The 20,770-nt window shown below is 39.4% G+C and overlaps 2 protein-coding genes across 3 annotated transcripts in view; both read right to left on the minus strand.

Moving 5' to 3' along the window:
• On the minus strand, positions 1-17,388 carry LOC139127500 (basement membrane-specific heparan sulfate proteoglycan core protein-like). Of its 2 annotated transcripts, XM_070693414.1 has the most exons (15): positions 17,204-17,388; positions 16,046-16,308; positions 15,559-15,822; positions 14,421-14,684; positions 13,890-14,153; positions 12,528-12,791; positions 11,374-11,637; positions 10,711-11,007; positions 8,871-9,155; positions 7,858-7,995; positions 5,688-5,715; positions 4,509-4,591; positions 4,253-4,374; positions 3,309-3,354; positions 1-2,495 (listed from the first exon to the last, which is right to left on the minus strand). In XM_070693414.1, exons 2-15 carry the CDS (start codon positions 16,218-16,220, stop codon positions 2,488-2,490), a joined length of 2,502 nt encoding a protein of 833 aa, XP_070549515.1. In that variant the 5' UTR covers positions 16,221-16,308; positions 17,204-17,388; the 3' UTR covers positions 1-2,487. The 2 variants fall into 2 exon arrangements, with proteins under 2 accessions (XP_070549515.1, XP_070549516.1); XM_070693415.1 differs by lacking the exons at positions 12,528-12,791; positions 13,890-14,153.
• Positions 17,196-20,770, minus strand: part of LOC139127457 (cell adhesion molecule 2-like) — a 13,356-nt gene continuing 9,781 nt past the window's right edge. The window contains exons 4-6 of the mRNA XM_070693379.1: positions 19,893-20,162; positions 19,322-19,609; positions 17,196-17,467 (exon numbers count right to left, since the gene is read on the minus strand). Of these exons, the coding sequence (XP_070549480.1) occupies positions 17,196-17,467; positions 19,322-19,609; positions 19,893-20,162 (830 nt within the window). The remainder of the gene's footprint in view (positions 17,468-19,321; positions 19,610-19,892; positions 20,163-20,770) is intronic.

A 20,770-nucleotide genomic window follows, 5' to 3' on the forward strand; every position in this document is an offset into this window, starting at 1 on the left:
GCTTCCCGTTTTAAAAACCGCGCACCGTTGCGCACCTATCCGTGGGACCCAAGTGTTAGGCATTATTAGAAAGCTGGTTTTCTGCCCCTACGAATGGTATAAGAAATAACTAAGTAAGCTAGAATTACAATCGCAAAACGCCCGCAAAAATTAGTCGACTGTCAACGTTAAAATCGCGGGAAAGTGTGATGGCGATTTGCGTATTTCAATGACTAACTTCAAAATGATGTAACGAGAAAAATCTCGCACGTACCACCCTCCAAAGCTGCCATTTTAAAGTGTAGACCATTTTGGAGATATTTTCATTCGAAAGACACCGAATATCTGTCAACTGCGGTTAAAAAAACCCGCCGAAAGTTGCCAATGGGTTCGTTCCCGCAAAATCGTACGTTCACTTCCGCTTTTACAAATTTAAATATTCATGAGAAATTCCCTTCTGCCATTGGCCAATACAAAAGGTCATGACTTCAGCAAATGTCTCCTATTTTAGAGTGTACACGAACTGTTGAAACGGCTTGTGTAAGCAGTGCAGTGAGTATTTGATTTTTGATATGTTTCGCCGGATGGGTAAACGAAGTTTTGAACACCTTAGTGCTATGAAGTAATACGTGTATCCACAGCGAGGCATGCTACTTGCAAATAACTCGTTTGACCGAATGATATCATATTAACATATAAAATCAAGCGCAGAAATCAAGAGAAAAGGGAAAAAGTTTGGAATGAAACGATTGCCTCTTTGTATCTTCTTGAGTAAATACACCTATGTAGCTAAAGTTATACACAACTTTAATTATCTTCCCTAATTTACACATTAAAAAAAATCACGGTCTATCATAAATACAAAGCGTTAGGGACACCTCCCGGTAACAGCACAATCAGAGAAAAAACCCTATATGAACGTAGAGTACATGTACATTTAGCTTGACGCATGCGTACTTATGAACATGCAGGAATCGTTATTTATCAATATATTCAAACATTTTTCAAAGAATGCTAAGGTTACTTAAGCACTGCAAATCTGAAAGCTGAAGCCTCGCTTATTATTTGCTCAAGTTAACACGATGGAGATCAAAGATCCGAGGCCAACATCATTGTGAGCGGGCACAAAACTTGTTACAAATTGAATTTACCGATGTCTGCAATAGCTATCAGGGTCCTTCTGAACGCTCCGGTGACAATGAACTTTCACTAAAATAAATTGTGCGAATCAATGGTCCATGGAGACCGCTTTGGCAAACTTGTTCCTATAAGATGCAGCAAAGTGAAGATTTAAGACTCTCTGTAGTTCACTCTACGTCAATCATACAGTCTCAAAAAGGGGCAATTTCAATTGCTTTGCCTAGAATAAAGAGAGTTGTGTAAAGCTGTAAAAACCGTCCACGACCATCTTCTATAACGCGTTCAGATATGGCTTGTAAATATTGCTAAAGCGTTATATCTAGTTTGTGCCGAAAATAACATCAAAGACGCCCTGATTCCTTGGTACTTGATGTGTACAATATCTATAATCAATTACGTATCAGCAGAATATGATATATAATATAAGTGTCAAAGCAAGACGGTATAACATTCGAAATCGCGATCTTGATTGGGCATGTACTGTAAAAAATACTAAATACATCTATGGTTTGTTTTTCTTTGTTTCATTTCCATTTTTTGACTAATTTCCGAAGTATTATATTCACATTGTCCTATAGCAAAACGTAACTTTCATTTCATTAACATACTGCTACGAAAGAAAACGTGGTTCACCTAATGAAATTAAGCACACCTCCACTCGACGTGTTTCTACTTGCGTGTCACTACCACGCACTACAGTTGTTCATCTTGAAAATTCGATTAGACCTGCTTCTCATAATGCCTACAATAAATAAAACAACAAATTCGGACCGAAAACATTGTAGATATTTACACTTCACTGTGTACATCGCGATGGCACTGCTACAGAAAAAGAGCCGACCAACGTGAAATGCAAAGTGTACCCATGTTGGCGTACAGCATCAGCACACTTTCCAGGCTGTATTCTTCTTTGTTCGGTGCCTGCGACGAGAGCGTTGTTGTTTTGCTTGCTAAAACGTCACACATCTAGTTCTTGCATTGCAGTGTGACATGAATTCTACCACTCCTTGGTGAAACTTGACTTGTCATCGGACTCGCGTTGCAACCAAGAGCTACAAATACTGGCGTGGTAAGCCCAAGAACATCCAGGCCACTCAATATCGTTTTAGCAAACAAAACAGCAATCGGGCAGTTCGTTGGTAGAGAAGCGATATAGAAAATTTAAGTCCTCTTGAAATATGCCTGCAAAGTCCGACTGTAAGCGCGCATATATAATAGCCCTTCGGAGGAAAGGAATTGTACGGCACATTTCACACATCCAGTATCCTCAATCCACGTCTTCACACCCATGCTGCATCGGTAGATATTATCTTGTCCTTTTGTTTGTGCGTTGTTGATGTTTGTTCAATCTCCTGGTCTTGAAGGTCTTCAGTTGTCTAAAAGGGACAATCAAAGTTTGGTTTTGAAAAACGACTCAAAAGAAATACACACAATGCAGCAAATAGCAACAACCACGAAATTTAAGAAACTTCGACATCAAATTGAATGAAGCGGTTTTTTTGTTTTGTATATTGGTAATCCTATCACTTTCACAAGCATTTTAATAATATATATATAATGGCTGTTAGTGTTCGATATGGATTACGTTGATGGCTTACGGGTAGACAATACTGTCAAATACGTTGTGTAAGTATGCGTTTGAGAGAGATTGTTAATAACATAATGTTAGAGTTGCGCCTGGATTGGTTATTTGGTTTAGGCAATGGACACAGTTTGTTTTGGCAATGGTGCGGAGAGAGAACACGTTTTTGAAAGCACGCTATGCGATTGACATCGCGGCAGATTATGCTACTTAAAGAAATGAAATCCGGAAAGCTTCTTTCAATAGTGCGATGAAACAGTTCTTTGATTTCGAGGGCGGAAAAGCAGGGTCAACAAGGAAAAGTAATAGTACAATTTTCTTGCCATCTTGTGTTTCAATATCCCTAGCACAAAGTCATCATACCTTTGGATTTTGAACAGAGTTACTTCCGGCTCGGAAAAAAATGTCCGTATGACATCATAGGTCACCAGGGGGTCAGGGTGCAAAGGGTTAAGCTGTGTGCTCTCTCCGTTGTGCGTATACCATGCTGCTCTATACCTAATTCGAGATCTCGTCCCTATATTTATTTTAAAAACCACATGACTTTGTGATAATCTCGCCATTTTCAATTGGAAACTTAATGACAATGAAAGTGAACAGCACATACCTCCTTCACTTTTGGGAGGTGTCTCTTCATCGGCTGTAGAGCTTTCCTACAAACAAAACGATATTTCGATACAGAGAAAATTAGCCTGTGACTTTTCTCCAGGTCACCAATAGCCTGTAAGTTTTCACATTTTACATGGATAAGGGCAAAGTTTCCCCGCCGTAGGCCTTTTGTCGCCCCCCCCCCTCGAAAAGTTATTCGACTGACCCTATTCAAAGTCGCGTTACTTCAACAAACGTGGAGTTGTGAATCGTCGTCAAACGACATGTTTAGCGGTCAAAATGCAAAAGAAAAAAATCTATGATCATGAGGTGCTTTAACGGTGTTGAAAATACATGTTAGATCAAAGTGCTACATTCACGTTGGTGTTAAGGTAGGTATACTCTACAAAATGTGTTTCATCATTAATTCACTTCATGTACGTATTCTTAACTGTGCCAATATGTTAGTCATTGCAATTAGGCAGGGTAATGACAATGATGATGACAGGCAAATACATTATGAAGGCGACATTCAAAACTCGGTGAACTGCAATATATACATAAAATGAGATCAACAAACATTCGCGGCGAAACGCTCATTCGCATTTCTTTAGGACAGCACATCGATAAACTACACGCGCAAACTCTTCAACATAAATTGCCATGGTATAGATTTTCGCACTTTCCTTCTGTACATACACGTCTCTTGCTCATTGGCGGCGGCCCGATCAAAAGCAAAATTCTGAAAAGCAGACGATTTTGCTTTCGTTCTCGCCATCAAACTTCGCTTTTACCGGTTTTAAACTTGGTTTCCAAATGTCCCCTAAAAATTATCCACACATGCTACATTTATAGTGTAAACCGGGTCACTAGACTGTCACTTGACCATTGTTCGAGACAAATTGCACGTGTTGCATCAATATTTGCACACTGATATAAAAAAGTCGTAAAAGTGAATTTTACCTTCTTGGAGTTTGTCTTGTCTGGTTTAGCATATATTGGTTCCATGGCTATTTCATTAGCATTTTCTTCAACTTTCTTGGTCTCATCCACGTTAGTCTCTACGACCTTCTCGCCGCTGGTATCTACAACATCCAACGTAATTAAATGTTTAGTGCAATGGAAATTTCTGCGACGAAAACTTGTTTTTTAAAATTAAACTCGCGAAAACTATAACTGTTCTCAAGTGGTATCCGCTGAGATACAACCTAATATATACCTTTTCCGTCTGGAGACGACCTCGGCATTGCACCATTCTCAACCCCTTGGTCTTCAACGTTTGTGAACTCGTCTGCTAGAATCCTGAAAGGGGTGAAAACGTTAGCTTATTAGACTTTTCTGGATTAACATGATACCATGACAGTGTCTGCGTAATTGTCAATAATACCCGTTCATATTATAATACTACATATTAGACTTAAAAATAATGCAAATATTTTTATGCTGACGTCTTATGATAATTGATAAAAGATTACAGAATTTTAAAATCAACTCAGGAATACACGCTAATCTCTCTCTGTCTCGCTGTCTGTGTTTCTCGCTCTTCCTCTGTCTCTATCTATATATCTCTACATCCATCTATCTATCCATCTATCTATTTATCTGTCGGCCTGTATGTCTATATATATATATATATATATATATATATATATATGTGTGTGTGTGTGTGTGTGTGTGTGTGTGTGTGTGTGGTGTGTGTGTGTGTGTGTGTCCTACCTAGTCATTTATCTTAATCTATTCATCTATCAATCTATCTCTTTTTATCTCTATCTCTACATCTAAACTATCTCTATCTATGTATCTATCTATCTATCTATCTATCTATCTATCTATCTATCTATCTATCTATTTATCTATCTATCTATCTATCTATCTATCTATCTATCTATCTATCTATCTATCTATCTATCTATCTATCTATCAGTCTATCTATCTAGTCATCAATCTATCTATCTATCTCTTTGATACATTTTTGCTATATATGTTTATTGATCTGCATGTGATAAGCTGTTAAATATAAGAACTCTTATTTATCCACGTCTGCATTATGCATTTGTGTAAACTATAGGGCAATCTACTTAATATACATATTCTAATACCATCTAGCAATACGAATGCCTGCTAAATATATATTGTCAACAATCAACATACCCAGTTCGGGAGTCATTTTTTATTGGCGATACTCGGGTTTTGTAACGTTTGGTCACACCTGTAAGCCTCAAGTACAAAAGAGAGTCCATACCGTTTGTACGCTATTTGACACCATTTCTAAACTCGTTAGAAGAGTTAGAGTGTTAGCCATTCTTAATCGTGTTATTTCATTTGAAATGGTAAAAACGCTGTCTTTGGTCTGACGTCAAACCAGAATCAGTGTTGATGATTAGAGCTTTCCACTTACTTTTTAGTGTTTTCTTCATCTGCAGCGCCTGCAACGAAATGGAATATTGGAAGGTGGTGAAGGAATAGGCTGGTTGGCATGTGTCGGTAACGTTTAAGCGTATACAGTTGAAAAAAAAATTGTTATTTTTGAACACTGTCTTAATATATGATTACAAAGGATTATACTTTTTCGTGGTTTATTTCAGAGGATTGCATGACAAAAATTTCGACCAGGTCTCTGCCAGTTTTGCTATCTCTACATGATTTACCATGGTGGCGCTATGATATTAAATAGAGCAAAATAAATGTTAATTATCCGGTAGTTAGGTGTTACGTGACTTTTTTTGCTTTGTATGTTAATTTCTTTAATTTTAGTTTTAAAAAAACACAAAGTTCAATAACGACAGGGTACAGAACAAGTAGACAACGGAGATGTACACAGCTACCATCTACAGTGTGTGGTGCAATGTGCAAATCTCCAACAGGGAAACACACAAATCAAGTCTCATTATAAGCAGCAAGTTATTTTCCTTACCCAAATATATGGGACACTGCGCATGACATGGTATGTGCAACATGCTTGTTCCTTATCATCGTCCATTATGATCCATGAACTTTAACACAGTGATAGTTCCTCGACATTCACTTTGCAAAACAAGCTTTAAATTGTCTAACTGACTTAACATATAGCTTAAACTTTAGATAACATTTTTCAATGCGGTGCTATTGTTTTAATTTCTTCTCCTTATATCTCCTACTCAGCTACGTATTCATACAAGGTACTAGCTTTGCCATCGTAAACAAAAAGTAGTTATCAAAAGAATATTGAGCATTATAAACATACGTCGTGTTATCAACTTGAACATCCAGCATTTTGACATGGTTAGACAGCAGGACATAAATGCGTATTAAAGAAACAGAGCGGATATGCCGGCGATTGGCTCAAGCGTTACAGACAGTGTGGCTTTCACGATATCTGGGGACAGTGCGTACGCAATAAAACACACCTGAGAGCTGTGCTGCCAACGATTTTAAACGCTGAAAAGGTACGATGGCATGCAACACATTACGATGCAATTTGAGAAGAGTGAAGCATTACTTGTATATAAACTAAACAATGACATGAAATGTTGTGGCATAGCATAGCCACCTCTATGAAAATCAGAGTAAGAGAAATTCGAAAGAAGAAATTAAGATTAATTTTGTGTGGAGGAATTTAAATCAACAGAAAAAAATGTCTGTTTAGCTGGGGGCGCTAGTTATTGCTTAGTGCTTGTCGCTTAGCAACAGCCTATGTTCGATGTAAAACAGAGGTTATAGCCTAAATTTGATAGAAAACTGACTGTATTCAGTCACATTCTAGATTTACTATTGTTGGTAAGACTCCGAACTGACATTTTATTCCTGCAATAGACGGGGTTACTTGAATACGAAGCGGCAGCTACATTGTATCAACGACCGCTCTATCGCTTTGCGTTTTATCTAGCAAAATGCGTTGGGTGAGATGTTTTGGACTTCCGCTATTTAACATTGGCATCCTGACCCCTTGCTGACCTATATCGTCATACAGACATTTTCCCCGAGCCGGGTTCAAGTTACAATGTCTTTGAAAATGTCAGTTTCAATTCTTGGTGATGTACTTGGTCGATTGATTCCACGCGCTTACACAACAAGGTGTATATTTTGTGATGGCCATATATGAGTTGCAACTGTCGAAAAATTATTTCATCGTTAAAACTTTTAATTTTTTGCATTCGCCGCCAAGGTTTGAAAAACATATCTACGGTCACACTCAAGTGATCTTTTTCATCAGCTACAGTTAAATTTAAACAATGCTATCTAAAAATTTAAAGCTAATGCAGCTTTAAAGAACGTGAAGTTAAAATGACCAAATTATCTCTGATATTTCATATTGCCAATCTCATCTTTGCGTGTTATGTGATGACTTGGAAACAGACAAAACACTGAAGTATGACATATTATATTTCATTTAAGATAATGTATTGTGATATGATACTTTTTTATTTACAAACTTATCGAGACATGGGACTCGGCTGATCAATGGATGGTCAGTTTAATAAGCAAGGTTTGCCTTGACCGAAGTACGCCGCGGTTCGATCATACAAAACGACAATCTACTTCAACGTTTGCTAGGACTCTATCGATGTATTTAAACGGTGTATTCATACCTGTCGGGTTGCCTTCCTTTGCAGACCGAGGCTGACAACAGCACAGGATACCCACTATGACGATGACTGTAATAAACACGATAACTCCAACGGCGATTCCGGCGATGGCGCCATCACTCAGAGCAGACGGTTCTTCAGCTGTCATTGGAGACAATAAGTACACGTCAATAAACGACTGTGCGTCGAAAATACAATTGCTGGATTATATTGCAAAACCGATAATCGACGTAAAGTTGATAAACGGCGAGTTAGAACCTCAAATTCTGAAAAAAAATCAAGTGTGTAGAACCATCTCTTCAGGGGGAATTCAACATATCGAGAACTTTTTCTTCACATTTTCCAGGTACAGCCAACGGACCTATTTATCGAAAAAAGTATCTCGGGAGCAATTGTTTGAGGGCTGGGGAAATTTTAATTGTGCTTGGGCGGGGGACATATTTTTAGCTGGCAGGGAGCAGATTTTAGTGTTTTTTGTCGGGCAGGGCAGATATCGGTTGATTGGCCTGGGGACCGGGATTTGGGAAAAGGAGGAGAGGGGTGCGAAGTTACTTGTTAAACTGGGACGGGGGAAATATACAGGTATTTTTATGACAAGGCAAGGGGGCTTCATGTCTGCAAGGAAATGATAACATTTTAAAGGGATATTTTTTTTTGCAGGGCAGGGGAAATTGGCAAGTTTTTTTTACACCACAGGGCAGGGGAACTTCCAAAATTCACAATTGGGAGGGGAAACAGGTAAAAATATGTGGGGAGTTGGCAAAAATGAAGTTTGAGTGCAAAAGGGTAAGTCAAAAAATTTTCAGTTGGAGGCCAAATCGTGAACAGCTAATTAATTACCCTCTTGACTTAAAATTAGTCAGTTCACATTACTTGTCATGTACAATATATCTTGTCATAATAAGGACCCCTCCAAAAATGCATTGTTCGTTGGCTGCACCTGATTTTCGTCAAAGTTCATACAAATACACAAAGGTTTTTTTTTTCCCTGGGACTGAAAGTAAATGGTTACTTACGTGGTGGCAATTCAACCACTTCGATGCCGTGTAGGTCTCGCCCGGCGCTGTTTGAGGCTTCGCAGAGATAGATACCTAGCTGTTGCTCCGATATGCCGGGTATAGTCAGCGTGCTCGTAATAGTGTTGCCGTCGACAGAGTCGAGGGCGTCACGTATCTCGCCAACGTTGTCTGTCCATGTGATTTTAGGGATAGGGCTGCCCTCAGCAATACATTCCAGTATGGCTTCGGAGTCTAAACTGACTGAAATCTGTTCAGTTGCTTTGTTCAGAATAACTGGAGGAGCTGTGTACAAACAAACATAGAGTTGTGCATACATTAGGTCAAAAAAAGCGTATCCTATGGTAAAACTCATTATTGGCGTGTATGTATGTATGTATGTATGTGTGTATGTATGTATGTATGTATGTATGTATGTATGTATGTATGTATGTATGTATGTATGTATGTATGTATGTCTGTATGCGTCCTTGTCTGTTCTAATTGTCTCCTTCTCTCTCTCTCTCTCTCTCTCTCTCTCTCTCTCTCTCTCTCTCTCTCTCTCTCTCTCTCTCTCTGATATGTAATGTTGCCAGTAATGATTGAGGTGATTCACAAAACGTGGAGGGGACTGATGTTACTGGTGTGTCTGTCGAGTCACATGAGAGTCAAATACGCCAGGCAATTAGAAACCAAGTTGTGCATGATCAAATCATTACACGCCTTCTGTCTCTCAAATATACTATGTCCATCGCTTGTTTTTGTTTTGTTTTGTTTTGTAAAAGGAGTAGCTCTTTCAAAGAAAAGTTGTGAAAGTAGGCGCGACAATCACAAATAAAAAATGCAACAAAGTTAATTTGCCAACGGCTGCAGATCTGTAAACTTTTTTCTTCACGCAAATGCGTTGAACATACTTGTAGTGCTAGTAGGTGCAAGAGTCAAGGTCACCTTGTTTCTCAAATCGGCTCCAAATGAAAATATTCCACTTAAGGTTCCATGACAAGAAATGTGACCTTTTTAATCTAGCAATTCTCTAACGGTTAATTAACTCAGAACCCCCATAAAGTATACATTTTCTGAAAGCCTACATATAGGGAACATTTTGGTAACCACAGTGTCACCATTATTTACATAACTATCACGTGACAAGATAATTTGCATAACCTTTCAAAAGTCGGTTTTCCCTATGTTTTGTCTCTATACTTCAAAATATCTGACTCAAACTTGCTGGAATGCAAGCTGTCACAATGCTCTTCAAAGTGTGTCTCAGATTTTTTCTATCTTGCTTAGTTTTTTGGAGCACAATTTTAAAGAAATCAACTATTGTAAAATTCACTGCTCTGGAAGTTTTTCTGGCATAAAAACTGTTTAAGAAGGTTTAAAAAAATTCTGAGACACACTTTTGAAGACCTCCAGGATAGCTTGCACTCACATGACTTTAAGCCACATATCTCAAAGCATTGTGACAAAACATAGGAAAACCAATTTTTGAAAGGTTATGCAAATTACCTGTCATGTGATAGTTATAATCAATGGTGACACTATGGTAACCAAAATGTTCACCTATATCTAGGCTTTCTGAAAATATATAATTTACGGGGGTTCTGAGCTTATTAACCACTAGAAAATTGTTGGCTTAAAAAGGTCAATTTCTTGTCTTGGAACCTTAAACACTTTTTAATGCAAATACTAATGTGACAATTGTCGCAAATTCCTTAATACCCGGCGACAGATGACTCTGGCTAAAGACGTCCTGGCTAATATATGACAGAGTATCCACATCAGGTGTAAGTATCGGAGACCACGTCATGATTTCACTCTAAATGCACTCAACGTAAGGTCGTTGACTTATTTCACTTACAAAGCACAATGACCGATAAGTCGACGCTAGATGTCTCCAGTTCGCTTCCGTCGAAAAACAGCGTCTTCGCTTTGCAAGAGTAAGCTCCCGACCTCCATACATCCGCGTCTTCGATCTTGAAGGCGGCTGATGTGGCTCCGCTGACGACTTCAATTTCGTACGTACCGCTGGAATTGGATTGGTATAGACCCAGTTGGTAGGGGTCTGGACTTCCCGTTTCGGCCCTGCAGGACATCTCTAGGTCGGAACCCTTCGTGACTGTTGCCTGTCCCAGAGCGATGGTCACCGTTGATGGGTCTGCGTGAAAAAATGCATAGCTCGAGGGTTACCATGGAAATGTTACATTCTAAAGTTCAAATTAAAATCAAACAAAAAATAAGACAACAAATAGTTTTGTTATCGGCAATATAGCAATAATGTCTGTACGTACTCTCAATTCTAAGCTAAATGTTGATGGATGCTTTTTTAGAAAAAAATATTTACTCTTTAGATATGTTGAATGAATTCGAAAGTAAAAGAATATGTCGTGGGCATTAATACTTTTCAAATCTAATTTGTATATTTTGCGTCCTCTGTTTGCACTTAACAAGGCAACCACCCCTTAAAGTGTACTGGCCCTGAGAAGTTCATCATGTTACACGTGATAATCGATACGATACTTACACTCAACCACTAGTTCAAGGCTTTTCTGCCCCATGGCCGTCGAGTTGTCGTAGAATCTATTGTGCGCCATGCATACAAAGGTTCCGGCGTCATTCCTGCCGGCGTTGCCGAGTGGATAACTCGCTCCGTCGTAAATTCTCTGACCGTCTCTCATCCAGTGTACATCGTAGGCTGCAGGGTTGGCGTCGACGGAACACTCCAAGGTGACGAATTCGCCCTCTTTGACGCGTAACACATCACTATCAAATGAAATCTCTGGGCCATCTGAAATTAGCACGAAGAAATCACGTGACTTTTGTATAAAAAAAAGTTAAAAGGCAAAGATGTGATGATTGCTTTATTGTATCATAATCGATTAATTATATTTTAGCCAGCATGGAAATCTCGATAAAAAGTAAAAAGCTAAAAACAAGGGACCGACCTATTTGATAAAAAGAGACTAAAAATTTTGGAAAGTTTGTGAATTTAAAGCAAAATTCTCTGCTCAATCGTAAGAATATCAAAAGAACAAAAACTGAAGCAAACGTTTTTTTTTCAATTGGATCATGTAACGTAAACGTTGTTGAAGCATTGACACGAAATACAATATGTAAATCGCAATACATGTATGGAGATTGTGCTAACAATGAGGCGATATAAAATTTAACGAAAAAAAATTCCAGCCATTGAGGTTTTTACTGTCTTCAGGAAGGAAGGGGCATCTTCCCTGCCGTTATATCAGTATAGATGTTTTTTTACCATAATTTAGCATTTGCATTTCGTTTCTCATCCCATGTTTGGTTCTTTTTTGATTTTGAAGATGTAATAATATTCTGTGGCATTCGTATGAAAAAAATTGGAGGTGCAAACTTTGCATGTGAAGGTTGGAATACCCCGGATAATAGCTAGTTGCATGTCATCAACGGAAGAGTGTTTATGAACACTAAGTTATGATGTGCGATCTTAGACAATACGCAGTCGTTTGTGTCGGTTCTAGCTTTTCTTCTCGCTCATAGTTGGCGCGCCGTCCGGTGTACAGGTAATTTAATGACACAATTGTGCCCAGGGTAGGCCCGCCGCCACACTACTGGGTTCAAGTCCCGAGTGTCCTGTCGGGTACCTAAAATGAAAGACACAATGGCTGAAAGCCCTTGGATGAATCAAACAGCACTTACACTGGACGTCAAGATCAAGGTCAGCGCTGCCGATACCCTGTGTGTTATCGTAAAATGTGTTAGTACCGGTACACGTGTGTATGCCCGTGAACTCTCTGGTGACGCCAGCCAAGGGCACGACTGGTTCTGTGAAGGTCGTGCCGTCATTGAGTGTCCATGTAAAACTGACATTCATCGGGTTGGCTTCGACCACGGTGCAGTTCAATGTAACGTTTGCGCCTTCTTTAATGGCCGCTGAGGGCAGTGTTGATACCATCGGTGGATCTATATTTGTTTAAAAAAACGAACAAAACTGTCAGCGTGCACCAAGTGCGATGAATGCACAAGCAGGTATAACTCTCAGTAAAGTTATACAGAATATTGTCGCCATGCGAAATCACTAAATTATCTGCTGTGTGCGAAAATGAAAAAGCCAGCCTGATAAGGTCTAGATTGTCAAATTTATTAAGATTGCAAGTTTATCACAGACAATTTTCAGCAGCCAATCGAACAGCGATTGCATCTCAACGAGATTAAATCATTGGTCTGAAGATTCGTCGACTGTGACAGGAATTTAATGTCAGCCATGTCCATAGAAGTAGCTGTTAGAGGCTTCAAATCGCTGACACTAATGACTATATAATTTTTTTGTAACTTTAATATTTAATTATATGCTGACAAATCGCTGAATTTAAACCATCTTATTGTCTTTATGCACCAGACATTCTCTGCAATTTGAAAACCATGAGCAATCTTAATACTTTTCTTATTAAATTTTATATGATATCATGTGCCTTTCAATTATCTATCTATATATAACGTGTCTTTGTCACGTGATGTTGATTACCCTCTGGGGTTCAAGTTGAGCGTTTTCTCTTTACATCTAAATTAATAGAGAAAAATGAAATAACAATGCACTGTGGTTTTCTCAACGGCTATATTGTAACTTCTATTTTTTTATATTTCCTATTCATTTGTGTGCACCATTTCAGAAGGCATCTATACGAAAAGTTGTTGGAAAAGCTTAACTGGATAAATAGTGATGCAATTGCAAATTCAAAGAAGAAGCAGAGATTTTCTGTTACAGCACAGCTTTTGCGTCTACAATGACCAGATAATTTGACATTTTCCGCAATTCCAGATATGATATATTAGGGAAACTGCGTTCCCTCATATGTATGTGTTAAATTTGGCAAGTCACAGATGTGTCACTTTTCTCCGTAAGAGATATACAGTGATTGATTTTAACTACGAGGTCTCGAAAATCAAAGTATATGTTTCAATAAGCGAGTTTCGAAAAATTAAAACATTCACGTCTGAGAACGGAGAATGTGAAAACACGTAATAACATGCCAGAATCGACAATTCTCTGAAACTACTTACATTGGACAAACAATTCAAGACTTTCCTGGCCCATTGCCGTGGAGTTGTCGTAGAATCTATTATGAGCCATGCACACGAGTGTTCCTTCGTCGCTACGATTGGCGCTTGCGAGCGGGTAAGTCGTACCATCGTAAATTCTCTGACCGCCGCTCATCCAGTGTACATCGTAGGGTGCAGGGTTGGCGTCGACGGTACACTGCAAGGTGACCGATTCGCCTTCTTTACAGATCACCTCCTTTGTATCAAAAGATATTTCTGGACCATCTGAAATTTTTAATTAAACACAAATCGAGAGTCATGCATTTTTTTTCTGTTCTTATATTTTGCTACCGAATCGGTATTTTTTGTATCACGAGACATATTTAACCATCTCCCTACATAACGCCCTCATTGTTGTACAATAAAGACCTACAAGGGGTACATTTTATTTTGCTGTAAGGTTAAATATCATAAATAACATTAAATCTAACAAATAATTGAATATAAGGAGTAATCTTGTTCTATCGAATGCCAATTTGTTAGTTCACTTACACTGGACGTCAAGATCAAGGTCAGCGCTGCCAGTTCCCTGTGTGTTATCGTAAAACGTGTTGGTACCGGTACACGTGTGTATACCCGTGAACTCTCTTGTGACGCCAGCCAAGGGCACGACTGCTTCTGTGAAGGTCGTGCCGTCATTGAGTACCCATGTGAAGTTGACCATCATTGGATTGGCTTCCACAACAGTGCAGTTAAGTGTCACGTTTGCTCCTTCTTTAATGGCCGCTGAGGGCAGTGTTGATACTGTCGGTGGATCTGTTGGTATAAAAATAGACGAAAATGTTTCTCAGCTGGGGATGTGAATAGACCCAAATCTAACGGATAATTGAATCTCAGACATGTCAATGTCAAGTCACGATCATTACTGAATTCGAATGTAAATCTATCTGATGCACTTCTGTTTAAGACTGGCTGTCAGAAATTACATTCCCATGGTAACTGTTATCATATCCGGCGACTTTACTTTTTAATCAAGATGAAGCGGCGATTAGAAATATTACTCTAAATATTTGCTTCGGCAGTGAAATATCGCTTTATTAAAGTACAGTGACGAGAACATATTTGGATATATTACACAATCTGATTCGTGTGTTCGTACTTGACCGATCATGTAATCGTTTCTTAGGTTTCTGTGCTAGTTCGTTCGTTCTTTTGTTTGTTTGTTTGTTTGTTTATTTGTTTGATTGTTTGTTTGCTTTTTGACTTCAATATTTTTATCAATTTGTCGGCATCAACATTCTCACCGAAGCTTTGCAGATTTCTGTGACCGATACATATACATATGCAACTGCGATGCTTCAAAAGATGCAAAATATATTACTTATCTAACTAGTAGTAACAAGGAGAGCATATACTAGCTCCTGATGTCCAAAAAGCAGAAAACTCTTGACAGAATAATAAAAATGGGGTCAGATTTAGTGTAGGATCCATACAATCCAAAATAATCAAATTAATTTACACTAACTCAGCGTGCGATTGTCGACTTTGCAATACACCGCTACGTTCATGATTCTGAATTAAATTCGCAACTACCGTTATTGACCTTTCCGCCTAATATGCTCGTATAGACTAAACGCTTTACACACTGCCGTAATAATACGGTGCGGGTTTGCTATTTGAAAATACTTACGTTGGACAACCAAGTCAAGAATTTCCTGACCCATTGCCGTGGAGTTGTCATAGAATCTATTATGAGCCATGCACACGAGTGTTACTCCGTCACTGCGATCGGCACTTGGGAGTGAGTAAGTCGTACCATCGTAAATTCTCTGACCGCCGCTCATCCAGTGTACATCGTAGGGTGCAGGGTTGGCGTCGACGGTACACTGCAAGCTGACCGATTCGCCTTCTTTGCAGACTACTTCAGGCTGATCGAAGGATATTTCGGGGCCATCTGTAATTGTAATAAACGAAAGTGACCTGTCACCGTACAGACCAAGATGACTGAGCTGTTTGAATGACAAAATTATTGTACACCAGTCAATGTTTTCAATTCTCACCAATAATTCAAAGATAGGTCATTTCTATCATTTAAATCGAAAGGAGCCCTGCCATGGCATTGTGGGTGATCAACCTTGGCTAAAAACGTGGATATGATAATTTGCTATCTCACTTACACTGGACGTCAAGATCAAGGTCAGCGCTATCCGTTCCCTGTGTGTTATCGTAAAATGTGTTGGTACCGGTACACGTGTGTATGCCCGTGAACTCTCTGGTGACGCCAGCCAAGGACACGACTGGTTCTGTGAAGGTCGTGCCGTCATTGAGTACCCATATGAAGTTGACCATCATCGGATTGGCTTCCACCACGGTGCAATTCAGTGTAACGTTTGCGCCTTCTTTAATGGCCGCTGGGGCAGTGTCGTTATCGTAGGGGGATCTGATGGTAAGTAATATACAGAGAAAAGTGGACTGGATGGGTGTTATTTCTTATAGAAAGGGTGTTCATTCGCTGAGGACAGGTCTGTGTCGATACACCGCCCCCTCTCTCTCTCTCTCTCTCTCTCTCTCTCTCCTCTCTCTCCTCTCTCTCTCCTCTCTCCTCTCTCTCTCTCTCTCTGCGGAAAGTATTGGAAAGTTTTTTTTAAATGTTTAAGTATGATTCAATTTGTGAGACAGTGAAAGATAATATATAAAAAAGGAAATAGTGAGACAGAAGAGTTGAAAGTGGACTCGGTGAGACGGATTGACCGGACGAATGACAACCGTTTTGTTGTCGTTGTTTTCTTTCTTGCTACTGCTTCACTTTCCATTATTATTATTATTATTATTATTATTGTTGCTGTTGTTGTTGTTGTTGTTGTTGTTGTTGCTGCTGCTGCTGTTGCTGCTGCTGCTGCTGTTGTTCGTTATGATGATGATGATGATGATGATGATGATGATGATGATGATGATGATGATGATATGGTGATGATGTTGATGGTAATGGTGACCGTGACAATCATGGTGATGATGATGATGATAAACATGATGGTAAGGAAAGAGTGATCATATATCCAATCAAAAAAATGACACACACACACTCATACACACAACGGGTCTGAATATTAGGATGTAACGTAATCAGTGAAAGTAATGATGTTGCAACGTCATAATGACAAACAGAATGGAGGCAACGATATGGCGATAGTCATGTGTAAATCGGTGGTATGAGAATGCAGGGCATAGAAAAATCAACACAGGAGGGAGAGAAATGAGTGAATCGTGAAGAGCAAAGCCAGAAAATTAAACGACTGTGATGATAATCGCGAAAGGTTAAGGCTATTCTCACTTACACTGCACCGTTACCATGACTGAGTCATTTCCAATAGCCGCTGATCCGTCCCAGAGAGTGTTGTTTGCGTAGCATGTATATAACCCTTGCTGAGTTCGGGAAATACTTGATATCTGCAGGTTGTTGCCGTTCTGCACCATACCGTCGAAGCTCTGCCAATAAACGTCGGGGCTCGGGTTGCCATCGGCGGAACAGCTCTGCGTGTAAGACTGGCCCTCTATGGTGATGTTATTGCTCTTGTCGGCGATGTTGACTTCAGGTGTAACTGTTTTTAAAGGCAAAAAAAGATCAGCCTCCGAACTCGTTAATCAAATCAGATTTACTTCAAACTGTGACACGATCGTGACATGCATGCATGCATGCGGTCTAGAATTTCTAAATTCTGTAAAAAATATGCAGTGTAGTTTTTATCATTCACAAGTAACTGCAAAAGTAAAACAAAATGTATACATTAGGGAGGGAGCATTCATTCTCTGCTTCCTAACGTCTCTTTATTCAAATTTTGACACAATCATCATCATGATGACCGCCGGTGTCTGTTTGTATCCCACACAGATACCATCGAAATTTGAACCAGCTATGGAAGTAGACAAACTTTTGTTCTCTTTGAAGCCTCATATAGTGTAGGTTTTTTTTGAAAAGCGAAGTTCCTGCCCCCCTCCCCCACCAAAAAATAAATTGCGTCGCAAGTCCAATTGTTGGACTTGTCACCACGGGACTGCAACGATATCCTATGGTAAACACGATTGGAACTAATTTGGGATAATTGAATCTTTACATTTTTCAAATTTCTCAAAAGTGTTAACTGCCATATAGGTGAATGTTGCGATGTTATAAGGTTATTACCAAAATACCGGGATTTATGTCCGAGTTCATCGTGCAGCGGAGGTATTGTCCAAGACGCGTAGCGTCTCGGACAACACCGAAGCGTATGATGTACGAGGACATAAATCCCGATATTTTGCAAATAACCTTATTATTATTCATCTTTCTAGTCTAACTTTATCGGAAAAAGTCGAAATTGAAGCGTCTTTCGGATGCCCGTTACGCACTGTACTGAGCGATCATCTCGAGCAGGGTGGGGACGCGCGCGTTGAGCGCGTCCAAGCGCACAGAACGAAATTTCAACCCGCGCTGCGCGGTGGACATTGTTGTCAAGTAGAAATTGTACTTAAGGTAATATGCACCTCGAAAGTGAAAGACTTAAACTTTCGCTCGAACTTTCCTCAAGGAATCTTTCAATCATTCTTTTTCAAAATCAAGATTAAAAATAGGGGGTCACCGTGCAATTTTTGGTACTAGAGAAAGAAATAACCCAAGATTTACCGATATTAGAATTCAAAATGGCCGCATCCCTGTGTTAACTCTATGGCGAAAAATAAAAATTTTCGAATTTCAAAAAACTAAGCCGGTAAAAAGTTTTCTTTCACCAGAGGTTTAAAATGAACCCCCACATGTGGTATATCAGAAGAGAACTGTAAAAGTTTGAGAGTCCGAATGTCTGTCCCCGAGGTGCGTTCTACCTTAAGCATCAAAATTTCAATCGAACTTACAGGTTTTGGACTGACCATGATTTAATTTGTGAAGTACTGAACGCTAAGAAGTATATATTCTTGTAAAAAATGTAAAATATTCCCTGTTTTTCACCATGTTGACGTAAAGGTGTGTTGAGGTCAAAGGTCATATAGCGTCCAATAACCTCTACAGTTATTAGACTCCGCGTCTCCTGATACCGAAACTTACTGTACGACGAAACTCCATAGGTTACAGACGCAGGTGTATAATAATACAAATTAATCCTAAAACAAGTGTGTAACTTAAAAAGAAAAGCAGATGAGCTTACATTATTGCAGATTAAATCGACATTACTTTACCATCTAATTATCCCCAGTTCCAATCGTGTTGGTATGTTTTGTTGAAAAGTGAACTTTATTTCGGGCTAGATATAATTTGACGACAGGAATATTCGTAAAGAACACAATGCATCAACGTGTTAAGTCTGTATCTTGCATTTCAACTTGTTATTAATAGAAGAACACACGATATTGAAAATAGTATCACCGATTACAGCTATCCTCACACCCACCCCCTCCACCTTTATTTTTGACCATTTACCTACATTGCACGTCGATATTGATGGTGACATCGGCAGAACCAACCGATGAGTCCCAGAATGTATTGTTTGCCTCGCATGTGTAGTCTCCGCCATGATCACGACTGATCTCTGTGAAGTTCAACCAGGCGCCATCAACGTTGGCACTGACATCGCTCCACTCTATGACGTCGACGGCTGGATTGGCCTCGGCAACCATGCAGGCAACCGAAAGTGGCGCGCCCTCTAGCACCACAACACTATCGCCAGAATGTTTGGCGGTACCATAAACTTCGGTCGTGAGCGCAGGTTTGTCTGTAAAATACAAATCAAATGAAGACTAATAAATAATGTTTACTATCAATAAACTATACGGTTGGGCAAACACAAATTGATGGCAAATATATGGAAGTCGAATGACGTTGTGAGAAATTGAAACTACATTCATGAATTTTCCTGTTATTTCAATAGATATGTTTCAAACATTTACATCATCACTATTTGTTCAACAATTTGCGAAATAAAGTCTCTTTTGGGCGCTCTGTAACCTCGATTTGTGACAGGACATTCAGAGCAGACGTCTCAAAATCAAACTTACATTGCACGTCCAGGGAGATACTACCGGTCTTGCTTATACTGCTGCCGTCCCACACTTGACTAACGGCGTGGCAGGTGTGGTTGCCAGCATCACTCCTCGTAGCGTCGTGAACGTGCAACTCATTGCCCGCTTCTGTGCTACCATCGGGATGCATCCAGCTGATGACGGGTGTCGGATAACCATCGGCGGTGCACGTTGCATGGTAAGAGCCCGCTTCGACAACTCTGCCGTTGCTACCTTCATCCTCTACAATCACCACGTCGTCCAAATCTGCTCGTCGTAAACAATAGGGTGAAATCAGTGAACGCCAAGGTCAACTCGTCTCATGATTGAAACATGTTGAACGTAAGTTTTGCCCTTTGAGAATTTCTTACAATTATTCACCCTTTTCATTTTAATCATCTGTCGAGGAAGATGAGAGGCCCTCTAACTTTTCGTATATTCATATTTTGCTAACTCATATTGTTACCTCAATTTCCACCATTTGTTTTTGAAAAAAAAATCCGCCCTATGATTTTTATCACAATCACAAATTGCCAGACCTGACTACCGTCTGAAGACCTGAAAACCCATGTTGGCCAACTGAATTAAACGATGGTATAATAAGTTTGACGTAAAATGCACCTGAGTGGCAGATATGTGATCTTTCTTTCAAATCTTTACAATATTATGTCGTCCTAGCTGTCGCTCTAGAGGACACATTTCGAAGTGCCAGTGTGCGGAGTTTGTGAAGTTTTTATTCGCCTTTTTTCTTTAAAAAAATGAGTTTACTTCAATAGAGTAGACAAAGGGCTAGACATTATTTTGAATTGCATATATCGGTACAACTTTGGGCTAATTTTTTTTTTATACAAGAATGAATGTATGAATGCTTTATT

This window comes from Ptychodera flava, unplaced genomic scaffold (assembly GCF_041260155.1).
Source record: "Ptychodera flava strain L36383 unplaced genomic scaffold, AS_Pfla_20210202 Scaffold_32__1_contigs__length_2955704_pilon, whole genome shotgun sequence".
NCBI lineage: Eukaryota > Metazoa > Hemichordata > Enteropneusta > Ptychoderidae > Ptychodera > Ptychodera flava.